Source organism: Canis lupus, chromosome 12, assembly GCF_003254725.2.
Source record: "Canis lupus dingo isolate Sandy chromosome 12, ASM325472v2, whole genome shotgun sequence".
Classification (NCBI taxonomy): Eukaryota; Metazoa; Chordata; class Mammalia; order Carnivora; family Canidae; genus Canis; species Canis lupus.
Window position 1 is genome coordinate 12,213,745 of NC_064254.1, and position 12,740 is coordinate 12,226,484.

General features: G+C 56.4%; 1 protein-coding gene across 3 annotated transcripts; it reads left to right on the top strand.

The window, feature by feature from the left end:
- On the top strand, positions 1-12,732 carry RSPH9 (radial spoke head component 9). Of its 3 annotated transcripts, XM_035697504.2 has the most exons (7): positions 1-278; positions 542-664; positions 3,829-3,994; positions 5,143-5,272; positions 5,738-5,884; positions 6,808-6,849; positions 12,487-12,732. In XM_035697504.2, the coding sequence occupies exons 1-7, from the start codon at positions 52-54 to the stop codon at positions 12,645-12,647; spliced, it is 996 nt and encodes a 331-aa protein (XP_035553397.1). In that variant the 5' UTR covers positions 1-51; the 3' UTR covers positions 12,648-12,732. The 3 variants fall into 3 exon arrangements, with proteins under 3 accessions (XP_035553397.1, XP_035553398.1, XP_025274664.1); XM_035697505.2 differs by lacking the exon at positions 542-664 and having other exon boundaries at positions 4-278; XM_025418879.3 differs by lacking the exons at positions 542-664; positions 6,808-6,849 and having other exon boundaries at positions 5-278.
- Positions 12,733-12,740: the final 8 nt, after the last annotated feature.

A 12,740-nucleotide genomic window follows, 5' to 3' on the forward strand; every position in this document is an offset into this window, starting at 1 on the left:
GAGACGGCTGCTCCCAGCAACCTGGCGGGCGTTGATCGGAGACCCGGCGCGATGGACTCCGAGAGCCTCCTGCTGTCGCTGGAGCTGGCATCCGGCAGCGGCCAGGGCCTCAGCCCCGACCGCCGGGCCTCGCTGCTCACTTCCCTAACGCTGGTGAAGCGCGACTACCGCTACAGCCGGGTCCTTTTCTGGGGCCGCATCCTCGGCCTCGTCGCCGATTACTACATCGCGCAGGGCCTGAGTGAGGACCAGCTCGCACCACGCAAGACACTCTACAGGTGGAGGCGACGTCCTAGCAGGCCGCGGCGCCCCCCCCCCCGCCCGGCTCCTAAAGGGGGTGTCACCTGGCGGCCGGGAAGGGGTGGGGCCTACGGGCTCGCGGCCGCGGGTGGTGAAGTCTGGGGAGACCCGACAGACCGGGGGGCGGGCCGGGGCCGAAACTTGCTGCGGAGGATTAGGGGGGCAGGTCCTGAGAAAGTGCGGAGCAGGGGCGGGGGGCAAGGAGGAGAGACATTTGGACGCGGGTGGGTTTATAATACAGGCAGGGCCACGAACGGAGGCGGAGCAAGGCGAGAGTTCCCGGAGAACGGGGACCTGTAGCCGCCAGGTGGACGCCTGACATTCCGAAGACCGCAGTTTCCAGAAGGGTCAGGAGCCTTGGAGGGTAATGAGGTGCTATTTGGAAGCGGGTCCAGAAGCGCCTTGGGTGGAGGAGTTGGCCCACGAAAGGAGGCGGCGCTCTGCTAAGTAGAGAACGAATGAGGAAGGGAGAGGAGGGATTTAGAATCAGGGAAAATTCTCCAGACGCTTACCTACCGCCCAGGGCCACCCCACCTCCTTCTTAAGTGCCCCCAGCGACGTCAGGAAGCTCACCAATTTACAAAGCAAGCCATTCAGGCCGCGGGGATTCAGAGACTTCATTCATCTGTCCACGCATCAGCCCAGCATTGATTGGTGGCCTTCTGTGTAGACTTGGGCTTACAGAGATGGCTAAGACTCACCCGTCTCCAAGTCATTCACATCCTAGGAAGGAACACTGACACATAACCCAGCAACTACAACCAAGCGTGTTAACCCCAGAGCAGAGGGGTATGCAAAGGGGGACCAAGGTGGGGCCTTCTAGAGAGCAATTAAATAAGATTGCTAAGGGAGTAACTCGTGGAGATCTGAAAGATGATCAGGGATTCCCTAGGAAAGTGTGGGGGAAAGGCACTGCCAGCTGGAGGGAATGGTTCTGCAGAGGTGGCTGGAGTGTTTGGGAGAACAGCATGTAGGTAAACCTGACACCAGATGGAGAGGCCAGGGGACTGGGCTTTGTTCAGAGGCTATGGAGAGCCAGAGAGCCATTGAGGAGCCTCAAACAAGCAGAGTCTGCTCAGATCTGAGTGGGCAGCTGGGCCTGAAGTGGGTGAGCATTCAGGAGGCTGTTGCAGGGTTCGGGTGAAGGAGACTGCAAGGAAGAAGGAGCTGAGGAACGGAGGTCAGAGTTGGGTTGGAAAGATGTAAGCAGTGGCACTGGCCAGACTTGGGCCCTGAATGGGAGAGGTGAAGAAAAGATCAAGGTTGACCCCTCCTTTCAGCTAAGGCAGTTGGGTAAAGGCTGGTGTCACCCCCTGGAATGGAATTCCAGAAGCAGGACTAGGAAAGCCCCATTGAACTTGGTAAGAGGTGCCTGGGGGGCAGCCTAGAGTCCGAACAAAAATTCTGGACTGAGGATGGAAATTTGGGCCTCATTTTATTCCATAAGTTTTTATTTCTTCCAGTGTCTACTATGTGCCAGGCGTTGATCCAGGCACCAGGAATTCAGTAGAAAATGAGACAAAGTCCTTGTCTTCATGGAGTCTAAATTGTAGTGTGTGTGTGTGTGTGTGTGTTGGGGGTGGGGTGGGGAAGACAATAAATAAACGCACATACATATCTAGAGAATACAGGATGCAGTACTGCTTTTTTTTTTTTTTTTTACGATTTTATTTATTCATGAGAGAGACAGAGAGAGGCAGAGACATAGGCAGAGGGAGAAGCAGGCTCCCCGCAGGGAGTCAGATGCAGGACTTGATCCCTGGACGCCGGGATCACACCCTGAGCTGAAGGCAGATGCTCAACCGCTGAGCCACCCAGGTGCCCCAGTACTATTTTATTTATTTATTTTAAAAATTTTATTTATCCATGAGAGAGAGAGAGAGAGGCAGAGACACAGGCAGGGGGAGAAGCAGGTTCCATGCAGGGAGCCCAACGTGGGACTTGATCCCAGGTCTCCAAGATCAAGCTCTGAGCTGAAGGCGGCACTAAACTGCTGAGCCACCTAGGCGCCCTGGTACTATTTTAAATAGGGGGATCAGAGATAGTCTCTCTGATAAGGTAACATTTATGAAGAGAACTGAAGCAACTGAGAGCGAGCTATGTGTTTATTTGAGGGATGAGAATTCCAGGCAAGTGCAAAGGCCCCAAGGCAGATGTGTACTCAGTGTTGGTGGAACCTCACAGAGGCTAGTGTGGCTGGAGAGGAGTATATGAGGGGGAACATTGTAGGACATGAGGTCAGAGACATAAGGGACCAGAGGGCTTTGTGGGGCATTGCAAGGACATAGCTTAATGGGAAGAAAGCTTCTACACAGAAACATGATCTGACAGCTGGGTGGGAACTAGACAAAAGGGAGCAGGTACAGACCTGGGCAGACCAGTTAGGAGGTTACCGTAATGGTATAGAAGTAAGAGTAGATAGGGGCTGAGACCAGCGAGGAGCAGTGGAAGTGGTGAGAGGTGGTTGGGTTCTGGAGACCAACTAGATAGTAGCTGGGGCTCTGAGAGGTGGGCCAGCCTGTAGGGAAACCAGAGGGGTGAGGATGGGTCTGGAATACTTCCGGCGGCAGAGGAGGGAGAGGGGAGATGGCAAAGGAAACAGAAGTGGAATGCACTTGTTGGCTTTGAGGTTCCGTGGATGTCCTCCTAAGCAGTTCTGTGGGGTGCCGGGGGCAGAAGCGACCACAGGGGAAAGGCTTCCACGGGGAAGGCCATTCTGAGATTATTGTTCGGAGCTGGAGGAGGAGTAAGGAACAGGAAAAGGCTATTTTCTGGCAGGGCAGGATTTGAGGGCTGTTGGTGTAGAAAGCCAAGAAGTTTTTTTGTTTTTTAAGATTTTACTTATTTATTCATGAGAGACACAGGCAGAGAGAGAAGCAGGCTGACGTGGGACTGGATCCCGGGTCTCCAGGATCACGCCCTGGGCTGAGGGTGGCACTAAACTGCTGAGCCACCTGGGCTGCCAAGAAGTTTTGAAGTTGAGAAAGGAGCCAGTGGAGTGAGAAGGGCAGAAAGATGAGCAGGGCCCCCTTGCCTCCGTCCAGGGCCTGTGGGTTAGAGAGGAGCCGGAGGACGCCCTCTCCTGGCAGGAGTGGGGAAGAAGGGACGGAGACCAGTGCTGGAGACCTCAGAGGTCGGGTCTTGGGGCCTGCAGCCGCTTTCCTGAGAAATGGGGGAAGGATGGCCATGCTCTTGGCTCAGGAGGCCGACTGAGCATGAATGTAGGGCCTACCAAAACAGAGGTGCCTGTAACTGAGGAATGTTCAGCTTCTAGAAACCCATCAGGAATTTCACAGTGGAGGTATCTAGGAAGAAGTTCTTGGAATTTTGGTACACATGAAGCTTTTGTGACCTTTTACAAAATAAATTTGTATTTGCCTCACACATGGGGGTGGGGTACAGCATAGGCACGCATGGCTTGGAGGGGAGAGGTGTGACTCCCAACAGTTTTTCTTGGGCCTCATCCCTCAAGAGAAGGGGCGGTGGCAGGAAGCCTGGAAACCAGGATCATGAGGATGTTGTTGGCAGCCTGAACTGTATGGAGTGGAGCCTCTTGCCCCCCGCCACGGAAGAGATGGCAGTGGAGACGTCTGTGGTGAAGGGCCGCTTCATGGGGGACCCCTCGCATGAGTACGAACACACTGAGCTGCAGAAGATGAAGGAGGGTGAAAAGGTCTTTGAAGAAGAAGTAGTGGTGAGTGAAGACAAGAGGAGGAGGACAAAGAGAGCCCAGCCCAATAGAAATTATGGTGGCAACAGCAGAACCCCACATAGCTCCTGGGTGGCAGGCTGGGCCACTCTGTCAGGAGCCTGGCTCTGGGCAGGGGGCTGGGAGGGTGGGTCTGCACTGTGTTCTAGGGTAATGGGATATGTACAGGAAGGCTCTTGTATCTTTTTTTTTTTTAAGATTTTAAAAATTTATTCATGAGAGACACACAGAGAGAGGCAGAGACACAGGCAGAGGGAGAAGCAGGCTCCCTGCAGGGAGCCTGATGTGGGACTCAATCCCAGGACCTGGGATCACACCCTAAGCCAAAGGCAGATGCTCAACCACTGAGCCACCCAGGTGTCCCTAATTTTGTTTTAAATATATACATAGAAAGAGAGAAGAGAAGGAAGTATGCCAATATGTTGTTAGTGATTATCTTTAGGAGGTGGGATTATGAATGATTTTATTTTTTTGCATATATTATAAACTATTTCTATATTACCTAAGTGTTCTACAGTGATCATGGTTGTTTTTATATTTTAAAAAAGCAAAATAAGCAACATTTACATATAATGATGGGATGGTATGTTTCTGGAAGAGTATATAAGAAACCATGAACAGTGGTTGTCTCCAGTGAGGGCAGTTGGAGGGTCAGGGATGGAGTGGGAGACACTGCCTTAAAATATTGCACCACCAGGGCAGCCCTGGTGGTGCAGCGGTTTAGTGCCGCCTGCAGCCCAGGGTGTGATCCTGGAGACCCCGGATCGAGTCCCATGTTGGGCTCCTTGCATGGAGCCTGCTTCTCCCTCTGCCTCTGTCTCCCCCCACCTCTCTCTTTCTCTCTGTGTGTGTGTGTGTGTGTCTCTCATGAATAAATAAATAAAATCTTAAAAAAAATTGCACCACCAGTATGTATTACCAATTTAAAAGAGATATTCAGAAGAATGAAGGAGGAAAAGAGGGGAGGCAGGAAGGGAGGAAATCTTGAGAGGAGGGAAGTCAAGGGCTTGCCCAGCATGATTCTCCATGGACCTAGCATCTACACTGTGGTGACCCAGGTCAGATGGTCCCTTGGTCCCTTGCACCAGAAATGAGTGGGCACAGCACTCTGGCAGGTTGGCTTGTCTCCTCAGGTCCAGATCAAGGAAGAAAACCGTTTGGTGTCTGTCATCGACCAGATTGACAAGGCTGTGGCTGTCATCCCTCGAGGAGCCCTTTTTAAGACCCCTTTTGGACCCATCCATGTCAATCGGACCTTTGAAGGTGAGTTCTCCAAGGCCTCTGTCAAGGGCTGGAGGGCGTCTTTTCCCAAGCACAGGGAACACATTTCTGGGAGTCCTGGAGAACCTGTCCACTTCCTCAGAGAAAGAACAGCTGTGGCCATACAGCTGTATGGGAGCTTGGGAGGATGTGCTCAATGGCCTGGCATTGGTGGTTGGCATGGCTGCCCAATCACTGGACCCTGACTCCTTTCTGCCTAAGGGTAGGAGAGCATTTGGCCATCTGGGTCCCTGGGCTTTGCGTGGGTCTGGGCGCCCTGCCTTCCTCACCTTCTTCATTGGTGTCTCCTTATTGCGGGGTCTGGACCAAGCCTGACTCCTTCTCCCTTTACTTCCCTGTCAGTATCTGCCTGAGTCCTTTCCCCTCCACGTGGTCCCCATGCGTGGAGAAAGGGGGGTTGTGGGGTTTGGGGCTGACCATCCCTTCCTACCCACTGCCTCTTTTTAGGACTGTCCTTGTCTGAAGCCAAGAAGCTTAGTTCCTACTTCCACTTTAGGGAGCCTGTTGAGCTGAAGAACAAGACCTTACTTGAGAAGGCTGACCTGGACCCCTCCCTGGACTTCATGGACTCCTTGGAGCATGACATCCCCAAAGGTAATAGCCTATTACTTGGAGGACATTGGATCTGCCCCCAGGTCAGAGCAGTGGGCCATGCCGCCTGCCATTCTCCTCTGAGATTGGAACCAACGACCCGAGTGGGAACTGGTGGTTCATGGGGGGTCCTGGTGGGTGGGGGCTTCCCCCCAGAGCCTGGTACAGGGCTCAGCTTATAATAAACAGTCGGTACATGTCTGCAGACAAAAGGAAGCACCGTGTTCCATGTGCTTCCACAGACAGCAAGTCTCCCAGTGCCTCTTCTGATTTCCAAATCAATGTTGAAGGAGGCAAGTTTTAGTCCTCCCCTAAACATCTCCAAAAACCTCTCTGAAGTCCTAGCCACGCGTCCATCCCGACTGTTAGTTTTGGGGTGAGATCCAGTGCTTGGCACATAGCTGGTGTGCAGTTAAGTGTGTGCTGAGCGACGGAAGGGCAAACCACCTGCCAAGGAAATGAGTTCTGTACATTTGCTTCCTGCTATATGGAGCTTTTTAAATCTTAAAACATACAGCCTCAGAGGTCTTCCTGTTCTTGAGGGTCCAGCCGGCCCTGGCACACACCCAGCAGTTGGGGGTGGGGTCACAGAGCTCCTACATCCTCCCCATCCTGGCTGTCCAGTAGGGAAGAGCGTGTCCCGGGAGGACACTCTTACTTGGATGCTGTGTGCCAGGACAGGTGCCAAGCTCTGGGCAATCGGGGGCGAGGCCCAGGGCACCGATGCAGGGCTCCTGCCTCTTTCCCTCCCCATGTTTGGGGTTTCTGAGAACTTCTTTCACCTGCAGAGACCTGCTGTCAATGACGGCAGTGATAACAATAAGGGTAATGACAGGAATGGCAACTCCTGAGAGCAATGGCCCTGCTAGTGCTTAGGGCGCTGTGCTCAGCCCCCACCACACCTTCTCTCATTTTCATCTTCACAGCCACTCTACAGGGCGGCTACTGTTACCATCCCCATTTTACAGGTGAGGAAACAGGCTTGGAGCGTTAAACCCAAGGACACGGTGACCCTTAGACTCCAGGGCTCTGGAGTGAACTGTGGTGTCAAGTGAATTTGTGTTTCCTTTTCAGTAGACAGTGGCAATGGCGAGACAGTATTCGCCCCCACTGTGTGGGGTACCACTTCTGGGGAGCCCGGCATACTCCCAGCTGGGGCGGGGGGCGGGGGCAGGCAATGGCGGAGGCTCTGCCATCAGATGGCCTCAGCTGGGATCCCGAATCTGCCACTTACTAGCTGTGTGGCCCTGGGGCAGGCCCCCCATTACCTCATTCCTAAAAGGGAATAATGGTATTTTCTACCTCATTGGGTTGTTATGAGAACTGAATGAGTCAATGCACATACCAGATGCTTATAGTAGTGCCTAACACATAGGACTCAAACGAAAATTAGTAATTATTATTAGTGTTATTTTTAGTGGCAGAAAGGGCACAGAGGGGAGTTGGGGCAGGCCTAGGAGGACTGAGGAGGCCAAGGGGTAGGAGGCCTAGAGCAAGGTGGTGGGAGCTGTCGGCGGCTTGTGAGCAGGTCTGTGACAATACGGCGGTGGTGCACAGATGGATGGAATAGGGCCAAGTGGGGATCTGAAGGCCATTTCATGGCTTCTGCGATGCCCCAGGGCCGGCGATGGTCCCAAGTGGGTACCGGCAACCACCAAGGAATGGCCACTCTGGCCTCTGCCACATGGGGGTACCCTAGTCAAACCTCCCTGAGCATAGACGGGGGGTCCTTGAACTGTGGGGGAGATAAAGAAGGTTGGTAGGGGCTGGGGCACTTCTCTCCTGTGAGACACACTTTCCAGACTCCCATTATCTCCCCCAACTCTGTGCTCCCAGCCTGGCCGGAAGCCAGAAGGCTCTGCACGTCCTGGGTTGATACAGGAAGCCAGGCACACTGTGGCGGTGGGACTCAGCACCAAGGTCTGGGGGGTGGGCTGAGAAAAGTCCTCTTAATGCTTCTAATCTGGGGGTAGTAGCCCTGCCTGCCCCCTCAATCTGGGTGTGGCTGGAGAGCCCTGCTGCCGGCTGACTTCTCTCACCTGCAGCTGGATGCTCCAGGCCCAGGGATATGGGTGGTCCACAGTGCTGGCTGGTCAGGTGCCTGACACACAAGTGCCTCCTCCCCCTTGGAGCTTCCTCCTCTGAGCGGTGGGAGCAGAGAGGAGGGTGCTCTTGCCTTTGCAGCAAAGACCAAAGCCAACTAGATGGGGTGTGGGTCTACCTAAGGGAACCTCATCCACCCTGTCTGCCCTTTTCATTTTGGTTAGAGGGGACAAAGAAGGTAGCTGTGTCTCCCTGCAGCTGGGGTTGTAAGATAGGGAACTTTGGGGGGGTCTTCCTAAGGGATGTTGGGGTCACGCTGATGTGTCTAGTCAGCACTGAATTCACAGAATTCACTGGTAAGAACCTGGGCCTGGGAGGTAGGTGAGTTGCAGTGGCCTGAGGCCCTGGACATCTGCCCCTAAACGGTGGGTCTCAAGGCTGAAGGACCAACTGATGGTTCAGCGTGCCCTGGCATGTGGCTTTGTCCTCGGTGCTGGAGCCGTGGTGGCTGAGGGCTCCTGGCTGCACCCTGGGAAACCTCACAGTTTACGGGCCTCCAGCTCACTGCCTCCCAGAGCCACCATCAGAAAACCTCTGGACATCAGGCCCAGCACTTCCTCATGGTGACTTGCTTGGGGCCATGGTGGTGGGGGTGGTAAGGGGAAAAGCAGACACTCAGATTCAGCTCGCAGCCCCCCTTCCTCACCTGCCAGTGAAGGAGATGCTGCTGTGGGGGTGCCGTCTGCCTGGCTGCAAAGTGAGGCCAGAATCCCAGGGAAGAGTTCCCCGGGACGCCAGCACTGGCTGGGAGGACTGGAATTTGACAGTCGTTTTCTGCCCAGGTAGGATCATCGTTTCCTTTCTGGGGCTGTGGTGGACTCCACGCCGCCCGTTAGTGGGTACCGTTGAGGCTGGAGGGCTCCTGGGCCTGTGGAGGCAGGCCAGTCTTGGCTGTAGGGAGCATGGGAGGTATGGCGCCCGGTGCCGCCACTGCCCACCTGGGCTGTCCTGCCTTGCCCCGGCATCTGCGGAGGTTTGTGCGAGTGAGTAGCTCTGGGGGCAGAACTGTCCTCCTGGTGGACGGAGGGCGACCGCCAGTTCTCTGAGCCCGGGCTGCAGTCAGGTGAGAGAGATGGAGCAGTGGGTCGGGCCAGACTTCTGGGTAGCACTCTGCCATTCAGTGCTCCCCAACCGTTCATGCCATCAGGAAATGGCCACTGGGCAGGTGCTGCGTGCCAGGCAGCGGGGTGCCCTCGCCAGCAGGACACTGCTGTCCCAAACTCACAGAGGTTTGGGAAGATCAAATGAACCAGGATGGGAAGTGGAAATATAAAACGAGAGGTGCCTCATGAACAAGGTCACTGGTGCCCTGGGAAGCAGAGCGGGGTCCGGCGCGGAGGACAGAGCTCCTCTCCTTACTCCACTCGGGGGTTGGAGCCCACAGATCTCAGGAGACGCGGGCCAGGAGGGCGGCTGGGGCTCCGGCGCGCGTGAGCCAGGCACCAGTGCCCAGTGCAGGCAGCAGAGGGCAGCAAGGGGCCTGCCTGCCGGGAAAGCCACCTTTAAAATGTAGTGGTGGTGGCGAGGAAGAGGGGGTGGGGGAGTCAGGAACAGGGAGGCAGGTGAGGAACACGGGGCGGATCAGCTTTCTCGGGGTGTGTGTGCAGGTGGCTCCTCCCCCCAGCCCCTCAAGCCTGGCTGACTGGTGCCCGGCCTCCAGGACTCGCCCATCAGGTAAGGCGTTCTGCTTCCCTGCCCACCGCGGCCAGGGGATTTGACCATAACTTGTGGCCCTGGTGTCAGAGGAGTGACTGCTCTGAGAAGCGACCCATGGCTACTTCTGCACGTGTGACAGGCGGTGTGGGGCTGGTCTGAGGAGAACGTTTAAAACCACCTGCCGTGGCTGGAGAGCCCGGATCCACAGTCTGGCCCATTCTCTCCCTGAACCCTAATCTCAGAGCTTTGCTGCCCTTCTCCCGGGAGGGCAGGAGAAGGCAATTACGATTTGCATGCATACCCGGCCCGAGGCTCCCACTAGCAAGGGGACACCCCTAGGCTACGCACACACAGGAGGACTTCCTGCCAACAGGCTCCATTCCTGATGTACCTGCTTGCCCTCTACCACAACCTCAAAAAACAGCTTGTCAGAGTGTCTGTCAGGGGGCAGGAGGGGCGTTTTGGGAGACTTGGGAGAGACCAGGGCCACGGGAGGGGGCTCCCCTGGAGCTCTGAGAGGAGGAGGTGGCAGTGGCTGAGCCCAGCCTTCCCAGCAGTTGCAATAAAAGTGGGTGAAGGTGACAGCAAGCGCCTGGCTCTCCAGGTAGATGCTACGTGACTCCTGGCACGTTGAGAGTCTGTGTGTTTCCTGGGCGACCAGCTGAGCCAGGGACAAGGAGAAGAGGACAGGAGTGTGACAGGAATGCAAGGGAGGGAGGGAGGGAGGCCGTGCTGTTGGCTGGCTGGCCCCTCATATGCCGCTTTCTCTCTGCCAGCACCCTTCAGCCTGCTTGGTGCTGCCCCCCTGCCCTGATGGGGGCACTGCATCTCTCTAGCATCCCTGCCGGCTTCTCCCTGGCTCTGGGAGGGAGCTGGGGTGCCCTACTGATGAGCCAGGGCCCCTTCCTCTACTGGGGCAGGAGGTAGTAGGTGGGCAGGGTTGTGCAAGGGGAGGTCAGGAGCCGGCCCTCGCCAGGGTGCGCCAAGCTGTTGGCGACCGTGAACTGATGAGAGCTGTCGAGGCTGGAGGCCTCCAGGACTTCATTCTTTCAGGGCATTTGATGGCATTTGGTCCAAGCAGGCTGCAAGCTGTCCTCCTGGCGGGGCACAGAGAAGGGAGGCAGAGCCTGGCCTTTCGGGTCACGAGAGCTGAGTGACTGGGCTCCAAGGGCAGGGACCGTCCTCAGATGATGTGCTCTGGGCACTGGAGGGGTGCCGGGGGGCGGGGGAAGGTTAGGAATGTACCTTCCTGGGGTCTGTGCTTCTGGCCGAAAGCGACTGCAGTGCAGTAGGGACACTCTGTTCTGTCACACCTCTCTCCCATGACCTCCCAGGCAAGGTTGTCGGCAATGAGTGACCGGGAAAGCAGAAGGCTAGGGCCCCTGGGAGGTGGAAGGCCTCAGGGTACCTGGGGAGGAAAGCTGTAGGAGCTAGGGAAACTACTACCCCCTTCTCTGGCCATAGGGACCCCTCTTCCCAGGCCATGTCCCAGCCAGAGCTCTGGCAACCCAGGGGCTCTCTTCTTTCCCGATGCTGCGCTGTGTAGGCCTGGGGGGCAGACGGGGGCTGGAGTGCAGGCCACACTGTGGCTTCCCCTTCACCTGAACAGGTGGGGATGCTTGGAAGGGTGCCACTGCACGGTGCAGAGGTGGGCTTGCGGCTGGTTGTTCTGAGCAGGCCAGCGCCAGCTGACCTACAGGCACCTGGAAAGCTCTGGCTTTGACCCGGGCAGGTGTCAGCAGCCTGAGCTGCCATCAGGTCTAGGGGCTTCTGGCAGTCAGGTCTCTCGGATGTGGGGTGGCCCCTGGTGGGTGGGGACTGAGCTGTGAGGCTGCTGGGCGTGGAGTGACCGGGGTGGGCCACGGCTGGAGGACGACTGTGGGAAGCTGGGACGGTGGAGCCAAGCAGCCGGGCTGAGCTGGCAGCCGATGAAGGCCTCAGCGCAGCTCCCAGTGCATCACTGGCTGGTCCAACACCAAAACCTTCAAAGCATTTGCCTTTCTGGCAGGGCCCGGAGCAGAGCTGCGGCTGGGCCGGGGAGAGGCCTCAGTGCGCAGGGGAATAGAAGCTCTAGATCTGCATCCAGAGGCGATTTTCCCAGGCTCCTTCCTCCCACACAGGGGCTCCCTCCCTTGGTTCTGGAGCTGGATCAGGCCCTTCCCGCCAAGTCCTCATGGCCGCACAACTCAGCTCCGGGCTGGGCTGCTCCTGTCTGGGGAGCAAAAATCCGGGGCAGAACCCAGCATACACAAGGGCTCATTAGCTGCAGCCCAGGTCCCCTCCCACCAAGCATGGCTCCTAGTCCACGGCTGCCAGGACGAGCTATTGAGCTGGGAGGCCCCAAAAGGCCCAACTTCAATGCACCTCTGCTCAGGTCTCATCCATCTCGGAGCAGAGGTTCCTGGGACTTGGGAAGAGAGCAAAGTGGCAAGACAGGCAAACTGCATCATGACTGCAGGCCACTGGTGACTGACTACTCCTCATAGAGGGTGCAGAAGCCTGGAGAAAGCCTCCCCTAGCTGGGCCCCATCTCCCCCGCCTGTGGACTCTGCTTCCTCCCCCACTCAACCTTTAACTAGACTTGCTGACAGGAACAAAATGGACTGGGGTGTGCTTCACCTCTTTTCATTTCCTTTGCCCTCCCCCTGGAAGTGGTTTTAATGAGCAGTGAAATGGCTAAAAGGCAATCAGGAGGAGTAAGGCGCCGGATAATTAAATTGTCTTCCCTTCCCCACGGGAACCGTAGCACCCGAGCCAGGCTGCCCAAGGGGCTGGGGGGCCTCTGCGCACAGGGCAGAGCTCAGGCTCCATGGCATCCAGACCTCCCCTCCGCCCACCTTCCCCAGGGTCCTGGAGCATCCAGATGGAGAGGGGCAACGCCCTGGTGGTGCTGCGCAGCCTGCTCTGGCCGGGCCTCACCTTCTTCCATGCTCCCCGCACCAAGAACTATGGCTACATCTACATGGGCACTGGTGAGAAGAACATAGACCTCCCCTTCATGCTGTAGGGGTGTGTGTGTGTGGGGGGGGGGGAGCAGTGGCGGAGGCCATGTACAGTCTCAGCATTACTTTCATAAACAGCTGTGAATTTGCTCTGTTTG

Bases quoted from the DNA above. Each gene is read 5' to 3' on its own strand.
- RSPH9 (XM_035697504.2), top strand. From the start codon at position 52: ATGGACTCCGAGAGCCTCCTGCTGTCGCTGGAGCTGGCATCCGGCAGC. The intron at 3,995-5,142 runs GTGAGTGAAGAC...TTGTCTCCTCAG, and splicing joins TCTTTGAAGAAGAAGTAGTG to GTCCAGATCAAGGAAGAAAA. The intron at 5,273-5,737 runs GTGAGTTCTCCA...GCCTCTTTTTAG, and splicing joins TGTCAATCGGACCTTTGAAG to GACTGTCCTTGTCTGAAGCC.